This window comes from Pelophylax lessonae (genome assembly GCF_965119305.1).
Source record: "Pelophylax lessonae genome assembly, contig: HAP1_SCAFFOLD_146, whole genome shotgun sequence".
In the NCBI taxonomy this organism is placed as follows: domain Eukaryota; kingdom Metazoa; phylum Chordata; class Amphibia; order Anura; family Ranidae; genus Pelophylax; species Pelophylax lessonae.
Window position 1 is genome coordinate 174,021 of NW_028120134.1, and position 25,530 is coordinate 199,550.

General features: G+C 48.0%; 1 protein-coding gene across 1 annotated transcript in view; it reads right to left on the reverse strand.

Moving 5' to 3' along the window:
• Nucleotides 1–25,530, reverse strand: part of LOC309543506 (uncharacterized protein) — a 194,277-nt gene that overhangs the window by 85,514 nt on the left and 83,233 nt on the right. The window contains exon 5 of the mRNA XM_082275981.1: nt 10,679–11,146. Coding sequence (XP_082132107.1) covers nt 10,679–11,146 — 468 coding nt within the window. The remainder of the gene's footprint in view (nt 1–10,678; nt 11,147–25,530) is intronic.

The following is a 25,530-nucleotide window of genomic DNA, read 5'->3' on the forward strand; positions in this document are numbered from 1 at the left end:
GCTGTCAAATTGAGCGGTGTCAGCCACTGATCTGTGTTAACGCAAAGCTGAAAGGAGTGCAGGACCAGTGTGGCTCTTGGCTTCCAGGCACAACAGATGTAGCACAGCATGGCAACGTCTCACCTGGCATGCCGAATAGGTTCTGGGGATCTTGGGTGGCGCAGCGGAAGAGACGGTAGCAGCGGAAAAGGAGGAGTCAGCTGAGGAGGAGATGGAGGATGGAGAAGGAGGAGGAGTAGAAGAGGCAGGCCTGCATGCAATCCGTGGTGGTACAACCAAATCTACACGGGTGCCACGGGTTACATGCTTGACGGCTGTCAGAAGGTTCACCCAGTGGGCAGTAAAAGTGATGTACCTTCCCTGCCCGTGTTTGCTAGACCATGTGTTTGTGGTCAGATGTATCTTGGCACCAACACTGTGTGCCAGAGATACAGTATATTCACTTGCCACTGAACATGACCATACAGCTCTGGGATTCTCTTCTGCGAGAAATATTTCCTGCCTGGGACCTTCCATTGTGGTGTTCCAAGAGCCACAAATTTTTGAAAGGCCTCCGAGTCCACCAGTTTATATGGCAGTAGTTGGCGGGCTATCAGTTCCGACAAGCCAGCAGTCAAAAATTGGGCAAGAGGGTTATCCGGCGTCATCATTTTTTTACACTCGAACGTTTGGGACACGTAAGCCTACCTTTTTCCAGAACAACATGAGGACAGCATGATGGAAGGTGGAGTGGAGGACAATTGTGAGGAGAAGGAGAAGAGGCTGGACAGTGAGCCTGGAGTGTGGCTTTGTGGGTTCTGACCAGAGGCATACCTAGGGTCTCCAGCGCCTTTGGCGAGGAGCTGTATCGGCGCCCCCTCATGAAAAAGTAAAAAATTTAACAAAAAAAAATGTATTAAGGGAATTGAAAGTTTCTGAGGTGTCCCTTGTTGGCCCAGTGTAGAGCTCTCTAGTGGGCAAACATCGTGTCAGGTGTGAACAACAAGAAAGAGAGGGGTGAGAAAGAGATAGAGAGAGAAGGGTTTGACAGAGAGAGGGGGGGGGGGTTGCCAGAGAGAGAGAGGGGGGGTCTGACACAGAGAGAGAGAGGGGGGATTGCAGAGAGAGAGGGGGTGACAGAGAGAGCGGGGGGGGGGGGGTGACAGAGACAGGAGGAGGGTTGCAGAGAGAGATGGGGGGTGACAGAGAAAGAGGGGGTGACAGAGAGAGAGAGGGGGGGGTGACAGAGAGAAAGGGTGGTGACAGAGAGAGAGGGGGGTGACAGAGAAAGAGAGGGTGAGAAAGAGGGTGAGAGAGAGAGAGTGGGGTGAGAGAGAGAGAGAGGGGGGTGACAGAGAGAAAGAGGGGGGTGACAGAGAGAAAGGAGGGGGGGTGACAGAGAAAGGAGGGTAGACAGAGAAAGAGGGGTTGACAGAGAGAGCGGGGGTAACAGAGAGAAAGGGGGGTGACAGAGAGAGAGGGGGGTGACAGAGAGAGAGGGGGGTGACAGAAAGAGAGGGGGGTGACAGAAAGAGGGGGGTGACAGAAAAAGGGTGTGTGAGTGAGTGAGTGACAGAGGGGGGTGGCAGAGAGAGAGAGGGGGGGGTGACAGAGAGAAAGGGTGGTGACAGAGAGAGGGGGGGTGACAGAGAAAGAGAGGGTGAAAAAGAGAGGGTGAGAGAGAGAGAGGGGGGTGAGAGAGAGAGAGAGGGGGGGTGACAGAGAGAAAGAGGGGGGTTGACAGAGAAAGAGGGGTTGACAGAGAGAGAGGGTTTGACAGAGAGAGCGGGGGTAACAGAGAGAAAGGGGGGTGACAGAGAGAGAGGGGGGTGACAGAGAGAGAGGGGGGTGACAGAAAGAGAGGGGGTGACAGAAAGAGGGGGATGACAGAAAGAGGGGGAGTGACAGAGGGGGTGGCAGAGAGAGAGAGAGGGGGTGACAGAGAGAGGGGGTGACAGAGAGAGAGGAGAGGTGACAGAGAAAGGGGGGGGGGTGACAGAGAAAGGGGGGTGTCAGAGAAAGAGGGGAGGGTGACAAAGAGAGAAGGGGGTGACAGAGAGAAAGAGGGGGTGAGAGAGAAAGAGGGGGAGTGACAGAGAGAGGGGGGTGACAGAGAAAGAGGGGAGGGTGACAAAGAGAGAGAGGGGGTGACAGAGAAAGAGGGGGAGTGACAGAGGGGGGGTGACAGAGAGAGGGGGGTGACAGAGAATGGGGGTGTGACAGAGAGAGAGAGGATGACAGAGAGAGAGGGGATGACAGAGAGGGGGGGTGACAGAGAGAGAGGGGCCTGAACTTTCAGAGGGCTTGATGTAGGGCATTGAGGGGGAATCAGTGCAGGGAAAGAGGAATGAGGGAGCCACCTGCCTTGCTGACCCAGAGTGAGAGACCAGAGATGGAAGCGAGGATGGATGTATCATGCGCAGGAGCTGTTCGTTTATTAGAGGGGAAAAATCGATAGAGCCGGAGGAATGCTGAGGCTGCAGCAGTGCGTGTAAGACCGGAGGTGTGCTGGGGATGCAGTGAGAGGCAGTCTCAGTCTCCTGGTCTGCCCGCTCAGCCGCTCTCAATGTTTCAGACCAGGATTGGAGCCGCATGCTGCCTGGGAGCGCAGGCTGAGGGGAGGGCGCAAAAATCACTAACACTGCCAATGATTTTTGCGCCCCTCCGTCGGCCTGCGCCCCTGGCGGGCGCCGGTCTCGCCAACCCCTTGGTACACCCCTGGTTCTGACGGCGTTGCTCCGACTGGATTCGGTGATGGGAGTCCAGGTGCCTTCTTAGGCCCCTTTCACACAGGCGGACCGTTCAGATCCGCCTGTCCATTTTTTTGGCAGATCTGAATGGTCTCCCCATGCATGTCTATGGGGCTTCGGATGTCAGCGGAGACATGTCCGCTGACATCCGATCCGTCAAATCTGGACGGATGTAAACCCTATTTTCCATCTGTCCAGCGGATCGTCCCTAGGTGATTGTTGGGCTTACAGCGACTTATCCGTTGACTGCAAAGGCTGCAGCATCAGGGAACGCCTAGACCTACAGGTGTCTGACTACATCGGATTAACAGCCGATGTGGACGCTCGGAGGAGTGATGAACCCCTGGACTACTGGGTGGGCAGGCTTGACCTCTGGCCAGAGCTTGCACAATTTGCAATGGAAATGTTGGCTTGCCCCTCATCCAGTGTCCTGTCCGAAAGGACGTTCAGCGCAGCAGGGGGGATTGTGACCGATGAGCGCACTCGCCTAGCTCATGACAGTTTTGACTAGCTCACATTTCTAAAAATGAATGAGGCATGGATCTCTGAGGAATTTAACACATGGGACCAGTAGACCATGTTTCATTCAAATTCCTCATGACAGGCCACAAATATACGCCACCACCCATATCAATTCATGGTCCCTGTCTTAAGTAAAAAAGGCCTTTTATGTCCGTTGAATGCCTAATTGCTACAGTCTGTCCCAGCTCCACACAGCAACCTCTCCCTACACTGACAAAAGACTTTTGTGGACCTATTATCTAGCGACTTGTGTCACTATACAGTCTGTCCCTGCTCCACACAGCAACCTCCAGCCAAACAATACAAAGTTCTTTGCTGTCAGGTAACACCTGTGGGCTAATTTTTGGGGCCTGTAATGGCCGACACTTACTTCTGTATCCTGTTTCTCAACTCCGGTCCTCAGGGCCCACTAACAGGCCAGGTTTGCAAGAAAACTGAAATACATCACAGGTGATATAATTTGCTGCTCAGTGATTGCAGTATTCTAGTCTGCATCTTCCCAAGGTAATACTTAAAATCTGGCCTGTTAGTTTGCCCTGAGGACCGAAGTTGAGAAACACTGGCCTAATGTACCTCCAGCCACAGAATACTACGTTCTTAGCTGTCAGGTAAACCCATGTGGGCTAATTTTTGGGGCCTGGAATGGCCGACACTTACTTCTTTATCCTGTGAATGCCTAATTTTTCAGACTGGAAATGAAAATCAATGGGTCTGTAAAGGTTCCGCCAAATTGTGGAATGGATGTGGACCCATTTTACAGATGTGTGAATGGACCCTATATTTATTAGACAATGTATTTACCGGCTGCTGTCAGTTCTGGCTGATTTAGAAAAAAAATAAATACATTTTTGGCTGAAAATAAATAAATAAAAATTTATGGCAACTTTTCCAATTGCAATACTTCTGGTATGTCAGTGTCCATGTTGTGGGACTATGTGTGCACAGATAGTAAGTATTTTGTGGCTGCTAATATGACCTGGAGATTTTTAATGTTCGCCTGCCATTAAAGTGAATGGGGTCCGCCGTGAACTTGCGGTTCGCGAACATTTGAGAAAGTTTGCAGATCGCGTCCGCGAACCGTCCTGTCTGATGTTCGTCCATCACTATTAATGGACACTGAGAATATGGTTTGGATAACTTCAAATGGGAGAGTAATATTTATCAACAATATATCTCAATAAATATGAAAATTTGATCCCACTTTACACTGTGAGACCTATAGACTGTTGCCATGAAGTCCGTGACTCCTAAATAATCAAAGCAATGCTTTAGATGTGTATTCCATGTACTTCTATGTGGGAGACGGACAGTCTGTCACTGGCAAGCTCTCCCTATTGTCTGTCTATTGAGGTGTGATGTGGATTGTTGTTAAGTCTGTCTGTTCCATTGTTAAATGTTAATGACCTCACATCGTTTCTGTCCAGGTGGCTAGATAATTAGTTCAGGTTAATTCTATTTCTGTATACAATTTCATCTGCATATGATAATGTAATCAGGCAACCCCTGACCTGTGTGTGGTAATCTGATCAGGAGGGGAATGTCCATGCTGTATATAAATTCTGTGTGACTGTTCAATAAATGGAGATTCCAATACAAGCTAAGTTGTCGGCTAGCTTTGTATGCGGGGCAGCTGGAATATCTATATATCTTCATGACTGGGAGGAAGCCGTATACTGACGGAAGTCCACAAGTACAATGTGGGTCGGAGTTCCGTTACAATCTTTATCTTCGATATTATTAATTTTCTGGCTAGCTGCTTGTATAGCTTAGAAAGTCTTATCTAACCTAGACAGTCAGCTTCTTCCTGTTCTTCACCGACAACGCTATCTCCCTTTATGTGAATTTGATAAGCTATATTTCACTACCTGAAAAGGTTGTCGGTCTTTCTTAGACAGGCATGCCTAGACTTGCCCAGCCCCACCCCCATCCCTCCTATCCTTCACAGAACATGATCTCCTCCTGTCTTCATTGCCTTGTTTAGGCTAGCAGCTTCTCCTGAGAGAGAGAGAGAGAAAGAAAAAGAGGGAGAGAGGGGGGGGGGGGAGGGTAGGGGGAGAGAGAGAGAGGGGGGGGGTCACGTGACCATCACAATATATGAAAGAAATAAGGTAGAAAGGGACATATGTGAAAGTTTAGAAGGTAACGGATCCATTTCTATTCCTCATTACATGTGAGAAATGAGTGTTAGGCTTCATTCCCACTAGTGTGACTTGTCATGCAACTTTGGACACATTAAGTCGCATGACAAGTCACAGCCCATTGATTTCAATGGCAGCCGTTCTCATCTATGCCACTTTGAAAATCAGTGACTTTGAAAAGGTTTCTGCACTACTTTGATGCGACTTTGATCCAGAGAGTGTAAAGTTGGATCAAAGCTGCACTCAAGTCGCACTCTAAATCGCATAACTTGTGAGTTGCACTGTGGCATCACCTGGAAATCCTTCTAAAATGGTGGATAATTAGCCTTCTAAAACAAAATGGTAGATTCTGTGGCACTACAGAGACCAGAACCGTCAAGCTGAGCATCTTAGTCCCCCTCCTCTCTCAGTATCTCTTCCTCGCTGTTCTCCTGTTACTAACGAGAATACAGATAAGTGTGAAGCCAGGAATGTTAATTGCCATAGATAAATATTACAGGGAACATCTGGGGGAGGAGCATATGTATTGCTGCCATCAGAAATATAAGGAGGTATGGGGGTACAGGAGGTATAGAGGTACGGCGGGTATGGAAGTAAAGGAGGTATGGAGATACAGGAGGTATGGACGTACGGGAGGTATGGAGGCACAGGAGTTATGGAGGTACGGGAGGTATGGAGGTACAAGAGGTATGGAGGTATGGGGAGGTATGGAGGTACAGGGGGTATGAAGATACAGGAGGTATGGAAGTACGGCAGGTATGGAAATACAGGAGGTATGGGGGTACGGCAGGTATGGAGGTATAGGAGGTATAGAGATACAGGAAGTATGGAGGTACAGGAGGTATGGGGCAAGGCAGGTATGGAGGTACAAGAGGTATAGAGATACAGGAACTATGGAGGTACAGCAGGCATGAAGGTGTGACGGTACTCACCATCACTGGGAGTGAAAGACAGATACTTAATGGACACTGAGAATATGGTTTGGATTACTTCAAATGGGTTCTGTGTTTACACTTATGATAATGAGTATTGTACCTCAATGTCAGAGACAGGCTCTCCCTATTGTCTGTGTATTGAGGTGTGATGTGGATTCTGTTAAGCCTGTCTGTCCCATTGTTAATGAACTCATATATTGTTTCTGTCCAGATGGCTAGATAATTTGTTCAGGTTCATTCTATTTCTGTATACAATGTCATCTGCATATGATAATGTAATCAGGCAACCCCTGACCTGTGTGTGGTAATCTGATCAGGAGCGGGGGGGGGAGGGGTCCATGCTGTATATAAATTCTGTGTGACTGTTCAATAAAGGAGAGGATTCCAGTACAAGCTAAGTTGTCGGCTAGCTTTGTATGGGGGGCGGCTGGAAAATCTGATATCTATATTCAGACTGGAGGAAGCCGTATACTGACCGAAGCCCACAAACACAGTGTGGGTCGCGGTCCTGTTACAGCAGGTATGCATGTACAGGAGGTATGGAGTTACAGCAGGTATGGAGGTACAGGAGGTATGGAGGCACGGCAGGTATGGAGGTATGGATGTACGGAAGGTATGGAGGTACAGGAGGTACGGAGGTACAGAAGGTATGGAGGCATGGCAGGTATGGAGGTACAGGAGGTATAGAGGCACAGAAGGTATAGAAGTACAGGAGGTATGGAGGCACAGGAGGTATGGAGGCATGGCAGGTATGGAGGAACGGCAGGTATGGAGATATGGAGTAGGGGTCGGCCTATTATCGGAGCGGCCGACAATTAGGGCTTTCGTACTTTTTCAATTAATCAGTATTGGTCAGAAATTTACCGATATTATCATTATTGGTCGGCCATGGTCCGATGGCCGAGGAAGGGGCCCGCCGCCTGCTGGAACTCTCAAGAGGACAAAAAACTTGCAGCTGCGCCAGGGCGCCCATCTTTTTAGGGTCCATACCAGGGCCCCAACACACTACTGTCATCATCATAGGAAAGGGGCCCGGGTAGAAGAAGCCAGGACTGAAGGTCTGCAGGCCCAGTGCGTGGAAGCGCATGGCACACTACATTATCTTCTTCTACCCAGATAGGGCAAAGGCCGCCGCCACCTCCCTCACCTCGGCAAACAGTGTGGAATGGCGGAACTGGACCTGAGAGGAGTCAAACTACCCACCCACAGCAGGGAGCCAGCCACCCACCAACAGCAGGGAGCCAGCCAGGCCACCCACCCACAGCAGGAAGCCAGGCCACCCACCCACAGCAGGGAGCCACCCACCCACAGCAGGGAGCCAGCCACCCACAGCAGGGAGCCAGCCACCCACCCACAGCAGGGAGCCAGGCCACCCACCCACAGCAGGGAGCCAGGCCACCCACCCACAGCAGGGAGCCAGGCCACCCACCAACAGCAGGGAGCCAGCCACCCACCAACAGCAGGGAGCCAGCCAGGCCACCCACCCACAGCAGGAAGCCAGGCCACCCACCCACAGCAGGGAGCAAGGCCAGCCACCCACAGCAGGGAGCAAGGCCAGCCACCCACCCACAGCAGGGAGCCAGGCCACCCACCACAGCAGGGAGCTAAACCACCCACCCACAGCAGGGAGCCAGCCACCCACTCACCCACAGCAGGGAGCCAGTCACCCACTTACCCACAGCAGGGAGCCAGGCCACTTACCCACCCACAGCAGGGAGCCACCCACCCACAGAAGGGAGCCACTTACCCACCCACAGCAGGAAGCCAGGCCACCCACCCACAGCAGGGAGCCACTCACCCACCCACAGCAGGGTGCCAGGCCACCCACCCACAGCAGGGAGCCAGGCCACCCACCCACAGCATGGAGCCAGGCCACCCACCCACAGCAGGGAGCCAGGCCACCCACCCACAGCAGGTAGCCAGGCGACCCACCCACAGCAGAGAGCCAGGCCACCCACCCACAGCAGGGAGCCAGGCCACCCACCCACCCACAGCAGGGAGCCACTCACCCACCCACAGCAGGGAGCCACTCACCCATCCACAGCAGGCAGCCAGGCCACCCTCCCACAGCAGGGAGCCATGCCACCCTCCCACAGCAGGGAGCCACCCACAGCAGGGAGCCACTCAACCTCCCACAGCAGGGAGCCACCCACAGCAGGGAGCCACTCAACCACCCACAGCAGGGAGCCAGGCCACCCACCTACCCACAGCAGGGAGCAACCCACCCACAGCAGGGAGCCACCCACCCACCCACAGCAGGGAGCCAGGCCACCCACCCACAGCAGGGAGCCACCCACCCACAGCAGGGAGCCAGGCCACCCACCCACAGCAGGGAGCCGCCCACCCACAGCAAGGAGCCACTCACCCACCCACAGCAGGGAGCCGCCCACCCACAGCAGGGAGCCACTCACCCACCCACAGCAGGGAGCCACTTATCCACAGCAGGGAGCCAGCCACCCACCCACCCACAGCAAATCAAATCTTCGGGCCCATCTCTCTGAGCTCATCATGTTGAATTATAGAATGCAGCACAGAGAAAACACACTGCATGACAAAGTGAAATACCTCCACTATCCCAGCCATCAATAAAAGGATAATAGGTTTCTGAAAAAAGCTAAGTGGCTAAATTGGGATGGAAGATCCCAACTGCTGGACAGAGCAATCACAGAGATGACGGTTACATAGAATTTTTGTCCAGTTTCTGATGGACTGGCCATAGCTGAGCAGCGAGTGTCCTTATCAGCACCCTACCACCTGACATCCTTCTATTCTAAAATTGGATTGGATAACAGAATGGATAATTATTTGTCATGCAGTGATGGCAGCCAATCAGGGCAGCACCCCCTGTATTCTGACAGCGGCTGGGTGGGCAGTCAGAATTCAATCACCTCAGCAGGAGATTTGTCCATTTGTGTTATATAACATGGATGGAGGAACCAGTTCATTTTTTTTCTTTCAGCATCTGGGCCAAACCAACCAAAATCTATGACCAGCTTCCGACAATTGTTACTGAAAGAAGTATCTCCATTGGAAGATTACCCCCCCTCCCCCTCCCATTCCTGGATTCCTGGTCAGGTGGCAGCTCTAAATTATGAATTTCCCTTCACTATCATTGCAGGTGATGTTTATCAGGGCAGTTAGAGATTGAATTTCCCTAACGGGGACACGGACAGTAAAAAAAACCAACAGAGGGTCTAACCCCTCACCACTCTGCAGGGCTGCCGCTAGAAATCCTGGGGCCCCATACAATACAGACTGCTTGACAGGGCCCCCCCTTTCACCGAAAATATCAAAATTATATTATCACCCCCTCCCCCAATCCCTCTTCCTAGCAGAAATCCCTCCCAATGACTCCTCACAGCGCAACCCCCCAAATCCCTCCACAAATTCACAACCCCATCCCCGTACAGATTGCAGGGGTCAGGAATACATTCAGGAGAATGCTAGATACGGAATGCAGGGTTCTGGAGTGCATTATGCACAGGGTTCAGGAGAGTGCTAGATAGGGAGTAGTGCCTTACTAAGCTGACCATGATTTCCCATAGATGCAAATGTTAGACAATGGAGCAGTGCCATACCAAGTTGACCAAGATTCTCCATTGAGGCCAATTTTAAAAATCGGGAGCAGTGCCATACCAAGCTGTACATAGTAGTGAATGTACGCGAATGCCTCTGTACTGCACCTCTTCCCAGATGCTACAACCTCTGCAACACACACACCTCTCCTCTGCCCTTATCTTCCCCAAAGGTCCCCCATCTTCCACGTGATTACCTTTCTAAAATACCTTTCTGTTGCTGGCTGCCATATCTGCCTTCTCCTTCTTCCCTATGCACGTGTTGCTTGACACAGGGGGCGGGTCTGAGTAGCAGTCCCGCCCATTATCGACATCACAGCATGAATTTGACAGGTGCAGTCTCTCATTGTGGCTGCATAGTGCACACCCAGCTGGTTTTTTAGCCAATCCCTGGCTGTTCTAAATGTTCCCACTGCTGCAGGTCCTTCTGAGCTAGAGGTAACATTTATCACCAGAATTATGCCGGACAAAGCCTCTGTACAGCGGGACAGCGGGACAGTCCTGCCCAGATTGGGAGGTATGCTGTCATCCTACCGATCTTCCTGCTGTCTGGGCCCCCCTATGTGCCGGGGCCCCATACAGGAGTACTGGCTGTACCCCCCTGATGGCTGCCCTGCCACTCTGTCCAAATCTCTGCCCTGTCAGGACATAAAGAGGGTCTATGCTGTACATAGTACACAGCTGCCAGACATCCTTATGAGGCTCATGAGGAGGACACAGAAGGCCAATCACTGCAAGCGATGCTCTGAACCATTTCCTGTAGAAGAGAAGAGTCTCACCTCCAATGACGTTGAGTATCCTGCATACCGAGGCTGGAGATGTCAATGCCGGGTGTTTTACATGGACAGATAATTCCGCTCCTTTATCCAGGTCATAGCTGGGAGTTATCTGGAGAGAACACTGACAGATGAATGCACCAAACCTCTTCATCCTGATACGAGGATCCATCTCCAGCTGTAGAGGTCCTTCCTCGTGTCCTGCAGATCCATTCATCAGTTGTCTCCCCTCCTCCAAATCTACAACATCTTCATCCCCTCCTCCATCATCTCTACTTATCCTGACCGGAGTGAGGAGACCTCCAGACCTCCAGGTGTAGATGATCCTCATCTTCTCCTCCCAGGATCTTCTCATACACACAGAGACTTCGATGTCATTGGGTTTGAAGTCCATAATCTGGCAAGTCAGAGTCGTCCTGTTCATGTCAACCAGCTCATCATTCCCAGTAATCTCAGAGAGAGTGGGAGGATCTGGAAGAGAAAATCATTGTATGGATTATTACATTTATCTACAATATATTTCTGTTATCCGGAGATCAGACTCATCTCTTCTAGAACAATGAATATACATGAAGAGTCAACCCACTGAACTAATATAAAAGAGACTTTAATAATATCCTGACAAATACGATCACCTAAAAGAGGACAGATATAAAAAAACTTACCGTTAGTATACTGGTAACGGCCTTTCTCTTAATCCTTCCAGGACGGCCTACATATGAGAGATTGTGGCTCCGCCTCACAGGAAACACAACTAATTTGCAGCTGTTAAAAGGGTCCCACCCATCCTTGAGCTTCAGTAAAAGAAAAGTACCTTTCCAACCGAACTTTCAAGGGATACAGTTATTCAATAACATACAGCTACACATATATACATATACATATATATACACATTTTTTAAAACCACCACCATCTTGGGCGGGAAGTAGGCCGGCCGTCCTGGAAGGATTAAGAGAAAGGCCGTTACCAGTACACTAACGGTAAGTTTTCTCCTTTCATCCTTCCAGGACGGCCTACATATGAGAGGATAATAAAGGAATCCATACTGGCCTACCTTAGGGCGGGACCACTGCCTGTAAAAACTTTCTGCCAAAGGCAAGGTCTTGTTGCGACAGTACTTCCACACGATAGTGCTTTAGGAAGGTATCTTGGCTGGACCAGGTGGCTGCATGGCGGATCTGTTCCCAGGATGCTCTGGCTTTTTCGGCCCAGGAAGTTGCCATGCCCCTTGTGGAATGTGCCTTTAGATTTGTTGGTGTGGGGGTACCTGACACCTTATATGACATACTAATGGCTTGTTTAATCCACCTAGAGATTGAGGGTTTTGACGCTTGTAATCCCCTCCTTGGTCCAGAATGTAGAACCAATAGGTGGCTAGATATTCTAAAGCCCTTGGTTCTTTCTAAATATGCTAGAAGACACCTTCTTACATCTAAGCAATGGAATTTTTGTTCTTTTGCACATTTAGGTTTTTCACAGAAAGATGGGAGAACCATCTCTTGATTCCTATGAAAAGACGACACTACCTTGGGTAGGTACAGTGGGTCTGGTTTAAGAATCACTCTGTCTTGGAGAATTCGCATAAAAGGTTCCTTTATGGATAAGCTTTGTAAATCTCCCACTCTCCTGGCTGTGGTGATTGCCAACAGAAAAGTTAACTTGATTGACAAAATGTTTAAACTAATTTTGTTCAAAGGTTCAAATGCTTCACTAGATAATGTCTCTAGTACTAGCGTTAGGTTCCAAACTGGAACATTAGTTCTGTTAATTGGAGATACTCTGCTCCGGGCTAACAGAAACCTCTTAATTAAAGGTTCTTTGGCCAGACTTTTGTCTAAAAAAAACAGAAAGTGCTGCTACCTGTACTTTAAGGGAGTTCACTGCCACCCCCTTATCTACCCCATCCTGTAAAAAATCCAGGATCCTTGGGATTGAGGCAGAAGAATCCTTCTTCTGACTCTGTGTAACGCTCCTGCGTTTTCTGAAACAAGATGGATTTGCAGCTGCAGAAAAACTCCACTCAGTAGTCATGTAGAGATACGTTGAAATACCAATCCCAACTCCCAAAACTCATCACTGTGGTCTGTCTGATTCAGCATACAAATATACACACTCAATAAGATGTTCCTTGGAGTGATAGATGTATATAGCAGTATAGTGGTGATGAGCTGAAGAGACAGGTATGAACAGTGACAATAGATAAACAGCACTTGAGAGAAATGTTCATGAGAGTTATAGATGGTAGCAAGTAGGATGCAGATAGGTTAGCAATCGTGTATGGTAGTAGGTGGTAGGACAGCAGATGACATACAGGAGAGACTAACCCAGTGCAAGTATAGATGTTAGTAGGCTCAAGAGCTAGCAATCTAAACAACAGTGCATATGAGTTATAGTCCTTAGTATGCAGAGCTAGATAGTGTAAGCTTTAGTAGGGAGGTTTATGGAGGATTCCTCTGCGGGGTACTTATCACTAATAGCAAGCAGTAGTAGAGAGGTTCGGTATGAGCGAGTGATCCGATAGCGGGATACAGGGATCAGCAGCGAGGTTCCGACAGCGAGGTACGCTTGTAAGCATATGAGCTTCAAGGCAGTTAAGCATCAAGGCACATTTGAAGAGTGAAGGGTGAAGGCAGCATGCCGGGAGTGATCGGGTGGCGAGACACAGGAACAGATATGAAACAAGTTCAGGTAGCGAGATACAGGAGCGAGTAACATCTGGTATGCCGACTTCAGACAGGGACGATCCAACCATGACGGTTGAACGAACATGTGAGTGAGAACGCCGGCGGTTGAAATAGCCGCTCTGCGGCGCTCAGTGATGACAGCATTGGTCTTAAAGGTGTATGCGCACCTACCAGAAGAGAATGGGGAGACGCATACACTGAGTTAGAAAGTGGAATAAGGGTACCAGAGGTACCAGAACATTACAGTACCCCCCCCCCCTTAAGGCCGGCTCCGGAAGGCCTCTAGAACTGGTTTTTCCGGGTATTTCGCATGAAAGTTGCGAATCAGCCTAGGGGCATGTATATCAGAGGTATCCAGCCAGGTGTCATCTTCGGGCCCATAGTTCTTCCATCGTACTAGATATTGGAGTCTTCTTCTGTGGATACGGGAATCCAAAATCTCCTTTATCTCATATTCTTCTCCGCCTTCAACTTGTACAGGAGGTGGAGGTGGGATGGTAGGCCTTATTCCTTGGTCAGGAACATGGGGCTTCAGTAGCGACACATGGAAGATGGGATGTATCTTGAGGTCTGTTGGTAATGTGAGCTGTACTGCAGCTTTTCCAATAAGTTTCCTGATTGGGAAGGGTCCCAAGAATAGAGGCCCAAGCTTTTTGCTAGGGATCTTTAATCTTAAGTTCTTTGTTGATAGCCAAACGAGGTCCCCAATAGCATACTGAGGAGAAGGTCTTCTACGAAGGTCATAGTACTTTTTTTGTTGACTATGAGCGTGTGCAATGGTAGTATTAAGTAAACCCAGAGAGTCTTTTATTTGGGTAAGATAGTCTGAGGCTACTGGGTTACTTGATGGAAGGATGCGTGGTGGAAGAATAGTGGGATGAAACCCATAGTTCAAGTAGAACGGACTCTGTTTGGTCGTACTGTGGGTTACGTTGTTGTAGGCAAATTCTGCCAGAGGGAGGAGATCCACCCAATCATCCTGTAGGTAAGATGTATAGCAACGTAAATATTGCTCGATGCACTGGTTGACTCTTTCAGTCTGTCCGTTGGTTTGAGGATGGTAGGGAGAAGTGAGCTTTCGCTCAATTCGTAGTATGTGGCATAGTTCTTGCCAAAACTTGGAGATGAATTGTGATCCACTGTCAGACAAAAGAGTTTTTGGAATACCATGTAACTTAAAAGACATGTTTCATCAGTAGTTCCGCTGTTTGTTTGGACGAAGGTAGTCTGCGAATAGCAACGAAATGTGCCATCTTTGTCAGATGGTCCACTGACACTAAAATAGTATTAAATCCTTTGGAAGGTGGTAGTTCTACTATAAAGTCCAAGGACACAACTTCCCATGGAGTCTGGGGTATTGGTAGACTGCATAGTAGACCGGATGGTTTTGTAGTGTCTATTTTGGACCTAGCACAGACGTTGCATGAGGAGACAAATTTTTGTATAGATGTCTTCATATCAGGCCACCAAAACTGCCTGGTAAGCAAATTAAGGGTCTTTGTCATACCCATATGTCCTGCCATAGGCACATCATGTGACAATTCTAAGATCTTTGTGCGCATAGTAGGGGGTATGTAGAGTTTGTCGTTGTAGTAGAGGAAGCCTTCTGCATCAGTACTTAGTTGTGGTGGAGGTGAATCCAAACCTATACTGTGCAGAATCTCTTCCTTCAAGGAACGGACAACCCCAATAATACGTTTGTAGGGTATTATAGGAACGGAAGGGATTTCAGAGCAATATCTTCAGTTAATCGTGATAGCGCATCCGCTTTTTTATTCTTGTCTGCAGGTGTGTAGGTCACTAGGAAGTTAAATCTTAGGAAGAATAGTGACCATCGTACCTGCCGGTGGGAGAGGGTTTTGTTAGTCTGAAGATATTGAAGATTTTTATGATCTGTATATATGAGTATTGGTAATCGGGTGCCTTCAAGTAGATGTCGCCAATTCTCCAGAGCCAGTTTTATAGCAAGCAGTTCCTTTTCACCCACGGGGTAATTTATCTCTGGACTGCTTAGGGATTTAGAAAAAAAGGCGACTGGATGAAGTGGTGAAGTATTCGTTGGTCGTTGGGAGAGTACTGCTCCTACTGCCATATTTGACGCATCTACTTCCAGGATGTATTGGAGGGATGGGTCTGGATGGCGTAGTATGGGAGCAGAGGTAAAGTTTGTTTTTAACAAGCGAAAAGCTTCATTTGCTTCAACTGACCATTTAAATGGTTTCTTAATACTTGTGAGTTGTGTGAGAGGTCTCACAATGGCAGAGAAGTTCTTAATGAACTTCCTATAGAAGTTTGAAAATCCAAGGAATCGCTGTAGTGCTTTGTGGGTGGTTGGTATAGGCCAATCCTGAATACAGGATATCTTACTCATATCCATCTTGATTCCTGTTTTAGATATGATGTATCCTAGGAATAATACTTCTTCTTTATGAAATAAGCATTTTTTTAGTTTCACGTATAGATTGTGTGTGAGTAATCTGGATAACACAAGTCTTACATGTTTTATATGTTCAGACAGGGATCGTGAATAAATAAGTATATCGTCCAGATATACCACAACACAGACATCAAGTAAGTCTCTAAAGATATCGTTTATGAATCGTTGGAAGGCTGCGGGAGCGTTACATAGCCCAAATGGCATTACAAGATACTCGAACAATCCGTATCTGGTTCTGAATGCTGTCTTCCACTCATCTCCATCACGGATTCGGATTAGATTGTATGCCCCTTTCAGGTCCAATTTTGAAAAGTAGGTAGCTCCACGCACCTGTTCAATGAGTTCAGGGATAAGCGGCAAAGGATAACGATCTTTTACTGTAATGGCGTTCAATTGCCTATAGTCGATAATAGGCCTGAGACTTGAGTCTTTATTGCGGACAAAGAAAAGTCCTGCAGCTGTGGAAGAAGTAGAGGGTCTAATAAAACCTTTTGTCAAATTATCATCCAAGTATTCCTTGAGATGGGAAAGTTCATCCTGTGAAAGAGGATAAACATGACCAAAAGGTCATTTAGAATTTGGGAGTAGATCAATAGTGCAATCATAATCCCTATGGGGAGGCAGTACTTGAGCATTTTTCTCAAGAAAAACTTCAGACAGATCCTGATAACATAGTGGTGCAATCTCATCTGACACCACAGACAGGATCTTGCCATACGACGGGAGGTTACACGTACTCTCGCAATAGTAAGAGAGGAAGGTTCGGGTCCGTTTCTTCTAATCTATGATTGGTTGATGTGTGTGTAACCAGGGAAGTCCTAGAACAATGGGAAAGTGGGGTGAAGACAATAGGTCGAAGGTAGTGGTCTCCGTATGAGACTCGTTAATGGTGACTAGGAGTGCTTGTGTCTGTTTAGTGATTGGGCCAGAAGATAACGGAATACCGTTAATAAGACTCACAGAGACAGGCTTAGGTTTTGAAATAATAGGTACTTTATTTAAAGTGGCAAAACGTATATCGATATAATTTCCGCAAGATCCTGTGTCGATCATGGCCTTAGTGGTAATCCTAGTCTGGTCCCACTGCAATGTCAAACGAACAAAAAGATAAGGGTTAGTAAATGAAGTTGTCAATCCCCCTAGGAGGACATGTGAACACTCACCCTCTTTTTTGCGGACAAGGGGACAGACGCTTATCATGTGATCTGGGGATGCGCAGTACAAGCAAAGATTGCTGGATCGTCTCCTGGCTCTTTCAGTAGTTGATAGAGGTGGGCGTATGGTTCCTACCTCCATAGGAGTAGGATCAACGGCCGAAATCCGAGAAGGACTGGACCATGGCATTCCCATCTTTTCAGCCTTTCTTTCTCGCAGCCTTCTGTCTATGTTGATACTGAGTTGTATCAAAGCATCTAGGGTGTCCGGTAAATCCGCTCGGGCGAGCTCGTCTTTAACGGCTTCTGATAGGCCGAGTCTAAATTGAGTTCTCAGAGATATATCATTCCACCCTGAATCAAGGGTCCATCTCTTGAACTCTGCTACAAAGTCTTCTACAGGTCTCCTACCTTGTTTCAAGGACCTTAATTGAATATCGGCAGTACTCTGCCTATTGGGGTCATCATATAGACTAGCGAATTCCGCTAGGAATAAAGCATAGGAGTTGAGAAGCTGTTCATTTTTCTCAAAGAGAGAGTCTGCCCAGGCCCGTGGATCACCTGTTAGGTATGAAATAATAGTACAGACTTTGATATGATCAGTAAGGTAGGTACGAGGTTTTAGCAAGAAAAGTAACTGACAGGCGTTTTTGAATTCACAAAATTTTTTGCGATCACCTGTAAACACTAGAGGAGGATTTATTTTGGGTTCAGGGGGCTGAGCAGCAGCAAGTTGTGATAGACGGGTTATCTGCTGCTTCAGAGCCTGATTGTCTTCTTTTATTTCAGTAAGAGCGTGTATTAACGCAGTCACCTGTTGTTTTAATTGTGTCACTTGAGTGGGTAAATCTGCTGAATCCATTTTAGGTTCGTTCAATCTGTAACGCTCCTGCGTTTTCTGAATCAAGATGGATTTGCAGCTGCAGAAAAACTCCACTCAGCAGTCATGTAGGGATATGTTGAAATACCAATCCCAACTCCCGAGACTCATCACTGTGGTCTGTCTGATTCAGCATACAAATATACACACTCAATAAGATGTTCCTTGGAGTGATAGATGTATATAGCAGTATAGTGGTGATGAGCTGAAGAGACAGGTATGAACAGTGACAATAGATAAACAGCACTTGAGAGAAATGTTCATGAGAGTTATAGATGGTAGCAAGTAGGATGCAGATAGGTTAGCAATCGTGTATGGTAGTAGGTGGTAGGACAGCAGATGACATACAGGAGAGACTAACCCAGTGCAAGAATAGATGTTAGTAGGCTCAAGAGCTAGCAATCTAAACAACAGTGCAGATGATAGTTATAGTCCTTAGTATGCAGAGCTAGATAGTGTAAGCTTTAGTAGGAAGGTTTATGGAGGATTCCCCTGCGGGGTACTTATCACTAATAGCAAGCAGTAGTAGAGAGGTTCGGTATGAGCGAGTGATCCGGTAGCGGGATACAGGGATCAGCAGCGAGGTTCCGACAGCGAGGTACGCTTGTAAGCATATGAGCTTCAAGGCAGTTAAGCATCAAGGCACATTTGAAGAGTGAAGGGTGAAGGCAGCATGCCGGGAGTGATTGGGTGGCGAGACACAGGATCAGATATGAAACAAGTTCAGGTAGCGAGATACAGGAGCGAGTAACATCTGGTATGCCGACTTCAGACAGGGACGATCCAACCATGACGGTTGAACGAACATGTGAGTGAGAACGCCGGCGGTTGAAATAGCCGCTCTGCGGCGCTCAGTGATGACAGCATTGGTCTTAAAGGTGTATGCGCACTTACCAGAAGAGAATGGTGAGACGCATACACTGAGTTAGAAAGTGGAATAAGGGTACCAGAGGTACCAGAACATTACACTCTGCCAAGTACAGAATGTTTTCCAGATTTTGGAATAAATTTTCCTCGTTACTGGCTTTCTACTTGAAAGGAGGGTCTCAATGACTTTGTCTGAGCATCCTTTTTCTTTTAATATTTGGCATTCACTACCCAGGCTGTTAACTGAAAAAACTGCGGTCTGGGGTGAATCAGAGGTCCTTGTAGTAACAGGTCTGGAACTTCTGGCAGTTTCCATGATGCTGTCACTGATAGGGATACCAGGGTTGCAAACCACGTTCTCTTTGGCCACCCAGGTGTGACCAGGATGAGGCGTAGTTGCGGCCATCCGCTGAGTTTCTGCAGAACTCTCGCAATAAGATTCTGTGGGGGAAAGGCATAGGCTAGCCTGAAGGGCCAAGGTTGTGCTAGAGCATCCAAGCCCAGCATACCCCTCTGTTTTGTCAGAGAAAAGAACTGTTCTACTTTTCGGTTCTGCCGAGTGGCAAACATGTCCATTTCTGGCTGACCAAATTTTTGGACTAGGCGTTGAAAAATTATAGGGTTCAGTTCCCATTCTGCCTGTTTGATGTGATGACTGTGTGTGTGTGTGAAGTCTGCTTCCCAGTTGTCCTTCCCTTTTATATACATGGCTGAAAGGGAAATTACTCTCTTTTCTGCCCAGCTCAATGTCTCCTGAGCTAATTTTAGCAGAGAGCTTGATCTGGTCCCCCCTTGATGATTCAGGTAAGCTACTGCTGTAGCATTGTCTGAATGGACCTGGACTTCTTTCCCTAGAATGTCCTTCTCGAAGGCCTTTAAAGCCTTTTCCACAGCCTTCAGTTCCCTGTAATTGGAGGAGGCTTGACTCAGCTTGGAATCCCAGGTACCCTGGGTCCGTGCTTCTTTTAGGTGAGCTCCCCACCCCTCGGAACTTGCGTCCGTGGTAATCTTTACGGGCAGCTCTTGACTCCACAGTCGCCCCTTCTCTAGGTTTTGGGGGACTGTCCACCATTTCAGTGACAAAATTACTTGTGGGGACAATGTAATTTTTTCGTCTATGGAGTCCTGTCTCTTGTTCCAAGAGGCCAGGTGAAAAAATTGGAGGTCTCTTGAATGTAGTTGGGCCCACTCTACAGCTGGAATACACGCTGTCATTAGCCCTAGGACTTGCATGATCTGTCTCCTGGAACACCAAGGATGAGAACAGATGCCTCTTACCGCTGAGACCACTTTTTCCACCTTTTCCCTTGGGAGGAAAAGTTTTTTGAGTCTGGTATCTATTTTGTATCCTAGATACACTTGGACCTGTGCTGGCTGTATTGAGGATTTCTCCAAATGTAATAGCCATCCTACTGCTTGAAGAACTGACATCACCTTTTGGGTGTCTGCCATAACCTGTTCTTCTGATCTTGCAAAGATCAACACATCGTCCAGATACGGGATCAAACTTAGGCCTTGTAGGTGAAGATGGCCTACTACCTCGGCCAAGATTTTTGTAAAGATCCTTGGACTTGCTGCCAAGCCAAAAGGAAGAGCTCTGAACTGCCAATGTGCAGTGCCTTCTTCCGTCACAATGGCGAATCTGAGAAATGCTTGATGTTCCGGATAAATTGGAACATGTAGGTAAGCATCTCTTAAATCCAATGTTGTCATAAAGACATTCTGGTACAGACTTTTTCTGACGGCATAAATGTTCTCCATGGAGAACTTCTTGTATATCAGAAATTTGTTTAGTTTCTTGAGGTTTATGACTAGTCGGAATTTTCCTGAGGGCTTTGGCACCACAAATATGTGGGAGTAAAAGCCTTGGAATGCCTGACCCTTTGGTACAGGTGAAATCACTCTCTGCTCCGCTAGTTCCTGAATACCGTCTAACAGTGCCTTCCTCATTGTTCTATTTTTGAGGGATAGGTCACTGTTATATGTGGCACCGGCTGTGAGGCAAACTCCAGTCGGTACCCTTCCCGAATTATCTGGAGAATGTAGGGGCTGGCAGAGATGTTTTCCCATTGGGAGAGAAAATGGGTCAGTCTGCCCCCTACCCTGAAGCTGGCGTCAGTTGGTTTCTTTGGACTTAGGTCCAGGTTTAAGGAACAATAAGTTGGTTCCTTGTTTTCCCTTTTCAGGACCACCTTTCCTGGCCTGTCCCTTGAAAGGCCTTCTTTGGTTTTTGTCCTGGAAGTTCCGAAAGGAATATCTTCCTGTTTTGTCCTTTTACTGGGAAATTTCTTCCCCTTCTCTGCAGATCTGGACAAGGTATCATCCAGTCCTGAACCGAACAGTAATGAACCTTCAAAGGGTAATGCTGTAAGGTTCTGGCACTCTCAGTGCCTCCTATCACATCATTTCCGGGTGCTTTCCATCTACCTAGATAGATGAAGCACATATAGGTGTGTTTCCCTTTAAGAGTGCTGACATCATCACTGAGCGCCGGACTGGATGACTATTTAGATCGCCGGCTCTCACTCACATGTGTTCGTTCAACCTGCTTTGTGCCTTGATGCTAACCTGTCTTGAAGCTCTCATGCTTGCAAGCATACCTCGCTGTCGGAACCACGCTGCGCTGATCCCTGTATCCCGCTACCGGATCATCCGCTCTTGCCGAACCTCTCCTCTGCTACATTGCTACTAGTCATAAGTACCCCACAGGGGAAACCTCTATAACCTTCATACTAAAGCTTACACTATCTAGCTCTGCATACTAAGGACTATTATTACATCTGCATTATCTAAGATTGCTAGCTCTTGAGCCTACTACCATCTGCTCTTGCACTGGGTTGGTCTCTCCTGTATGCTCACCTGCTACTCTATCATCTGCTACCATACATGATTGCTAACCTATCTGCATCCCATCTGCTACTATCTTACTTTCAAGAACATTTCCTTTCAAGTGTCTGTCATCTACCATCTCTACCCAACCTGTCTCTTCAGCCTATCATCACTGTGTTACTATATACATAAGTCACTCTAGGAACATCTTATTGAGTGTGTGTATTTACTTGCTGAATTGAGATCATCCCCACATGATGAGTCTTTGGGAGTTGGGATTGGTGTCTCAGCGTTTCTCTACATGACTACTGAAGTGGAATATTTCTGCAGCTGTAAATCCACATCATACATAAAACGCAGGAGCGTTACAAATGCGCAGAGTCTTACTTTGGAGGCTATATCACCTTCCCATGCTTTGACCCAAAGCGCCCTTCTAGCAGAATTTACTAATGCTGCTGTTTTTGCAGATGCTACTATTGACTCCACAGCCGAGTCTGCTAAGTAGGATACTGCTTTTCCAATCATAGCTAGGGAATCTATCAGGTCTTGTGATCCCGCCATAGTGCGGACATGTTTTGACAGTTCCTTGAGCCAAAAGTCTGCATTCCTGGCCATACAGGTATCAGCTAAGGCTGTAGTCATATTATACACGTTAGAATCCCAAGCCTTTTTTAACAAGGATTCAATCCTGCGATCCATAGGATCCGTAATATGACCGGCATTTTCAAAGGACAAATCTGTTCCTTTTGATAGCTGTGCCAAAGGAGCGTCCAGTTTTGGATTTTTTGTAAAACCCTCCAATTCCTGTGGCTCAAAGGGATACCTTCTTTTCCAGCTATTTGGCCTGGATAAGGCATGCGTAGGGCATTTCCATTCTTGGTATATTATGTCTTTTAATGACTGGTGAATGGGAATGGTTCTGTACTGGGCTCTTTCCAAGCCTTTGTACACTTTGTCTTTACTGGAAGACTCCTTTACTGGGGTAGGGATTCCTTCAGTGGCATGTACCACTTTAAGGAGACCCTCCATATATTCCAGCGAAAAAAGATTTTTGTTACTTTTAAACTTCTCTTTTTCCTCCTCACTGTTACTTTCTGAGTCCTTATCTGAACTGGAAGGACCTCCCATGTAACTAGTGCCTTCCCCTGGATCCTCCTGTTCCCTAACTTGTGTTGAGGGAATGGTTTGAGATCCTGACCAGAGAGATGAGGGTCCTTTTGACCACCCACTGTCCTGTGAGGATAAGCTATCCTTGGATACTTCCTCTGCTGGGGTTTGAGGGATAGCTGCTGTAGTCCTGAATGACTGAATAGTAGCTAACATTTCCTCTTGCATGGATTTAAGAAAATCTTTCATTAGGATTGATGCTTCCTGCCCTGCTAACTTATTAATACAAGTATGGCATAAGGGCTTTAAGTAAGACTTAGACAATCTAACCCCACAATTCCCACATTTTCTAGACATGCTAGTGCTGACTGTGGAAGGGGGTCTGGCAGGGGCTTCCTGTGCCGGTGGCAGACCTGTGTATAACACAAGAAGACAAGAAAAAGAGACACAATAATGTGACACAATAGCATCTCTTGTCTACCACTGCGGCTAACATTAGGTCAGGAAAATGGCACGGCATGCCTGTCTTTGCAATAGACAGCAGTCGGCCCGCCACCGGTGTAGTCACTTACCCGTTCGTGTCGCCACCTGCGCTGCCGCTTTTTCCTCTGTAGGGAGTGCGGACATCCGTGTCTCTTTTTGGGGCAATTTCAGCCCTCTCGTAGCCGGAGAATCAGCCATGCCACTTGCGCTGAGCTCACATGGACCCGGCGTCTCCTCCACGCTGTGCCTCTTCCAGGTATCACCCGCTCCGCCTCTTCCGTCAGAACTTCCGGTCTCCATAGCGAGGCTTGAGGCGCGCTCACTGGCGGGAAATTCAAAATCCATACCGCCCAATGGAGCTAATGGAGGAGACTTCCTGCAGAGACAACAGGACTTCAGGTATAGAGGGACCTTCACTGTAAGGTAAACCGCACTACCTGGCATGTTGGCGACCTGAAAGCTCCTGTTTGCAGGATGCAGCTAGGGAGAAACCTGCCATTAGGCCGACCGAAGCTGCCTTCCAGGGGTACCTCTGAGACAGTCCTTTGCCTTCAGGTCAGTAAAAAAACAAACGTTCCGATGTGAGGTTGGAAACACAACTGAACTGAAGCTCAAGGATGGGTGGGACCCTTTTAACAGCTGCAAATTAGTTGTGTTTCCTGTGAGGCGGAGCCACAATCTCTCATATGTAGGCCGTCCTGGAAGGATGAAAGGCGAAAACATAATAAATCCATATAGAATAATTTTTTGCCCCGGCCTGCACACAAATACCCTCCATGAAGAAGGACCTCCTGTACAGGTATAGGAATACTTCCATTAGAGTAGTCACACTGTTACTCCATACAGGAATGATATTGTCTGATTACTCAGAAATCATCTCTATCCAATACAAAGTTGTATTTAAAAAAGAAAATTCACTCTCCACACTGAATAGAAATACCACCATAAAGATGGAGAGATTTTCAAACAAATATTTACCCCTGACCCCCTCCTGAGGAACCCCAAACCTGTGAAAACGTGAGCTACCCTCATCTACTGTACCCTATAAATGATGTGTAAGGCCACTTTCACACAGGGCGGAATCCCCCTCTGCCCCACCCCCTCTCTCTCTCCTCATTGGCTCACTGGCTGTGATCAGCTAATGCCCATGTCTCACCCATTGAGGAGGGAGAGTCCCTAGAGAGCCAGGGCTCTCATGCACATCTCTGGATCACAATGGGGCTCAGGCAGGGGTGTAGCTATAGGGATCGCAGGAGTTGTAATTGTGCCCCGGCCCCCTGTATGTATGGCCAGGGCCAGCATAAGCATCTGGGTGGGTAGGAGTACCAGCATACAGATGACTAGAGGACGGGGTGACTAGCAGAGCTCCTTGCTCTACTGCAATGGCAGCTCTTTAGACTCACATTCCCTGCCTGTGTCTTTAGCCGGATTCTCAGGTTCCCTTTCTTCTGCCCCATGCAGCACCACTCAGTCCAGTCTCTGCCCTTACCAGACATAGTCCCACCCCCCAGTTGGCTCACACTGCACTGCATGCTTCCCCTGGACAAAAAAACTTTAAGCACGCGGGTGCAGCCCTGAGAGCCGGCTCCCTGGAGGACAACGCAAGCTTGTCTGCCGGTCCCCCCCCCCCAACACACACATGATAGATCTCCCTCAGAGATATGCTGATTGCCCGTCTATGCTACTGCTGGAGGGAGCCCAGGCGACCATGGATGAGTGTCCTGCAGCTTGGTCATGGTGAGTGAGACAACCCCATATCCCCTACACACCATCCCATACCCCACTCCATCTCCCCTGGGGACAGGGACCCCTTCTTCTCTGGTGACAGGGCCCCCTTCTCCCCTGGGGACAGGGACCCCTTCTTCTCTGGTGACAGGGACACTTTCTCCCCTGGGGACAGGACCCCCTTCTCCCCATCTTGCCTAGAGACAGGGAAAAAAACACTACTGATACCAGTGGCAGAACTACAGAACTCACAAAGGTCGTACTTGCGACTGGCCTTGGAGTTCCACCACCAGGTTAGGCGGAAAGGACCCAGGGGGGCCCTTCATGGTTTCTTGCACCGTTCTAGAAGAGGACAGTTTTCTTGAAGGTTCTAGTTACGCCACTGGGCCCAGGTAAGTATTTGGGGGTGGGAGGGCTGCACACCGAAGGTTTTTACCTTAATGCATAGAATGCACTTTTAGCCTTTACAGTCACTTTAAAAAGTGGAAGGGGTTAAAAAACAACATATGCTTTAGACCTGATCATTTTAGTATGGTTTTAATGACTTTTGATATCAAATAAAAACTGAATTTTTGTAAAATCTTACCTGTTAAATTCCTTTCTCTGACAGTCGCCGCCGCTTCTAAGTCATCACTGTTGGGTATTGACTTCCGCTCCGCAGGAGTAGCTAGGCATAAAGACTTAGTCA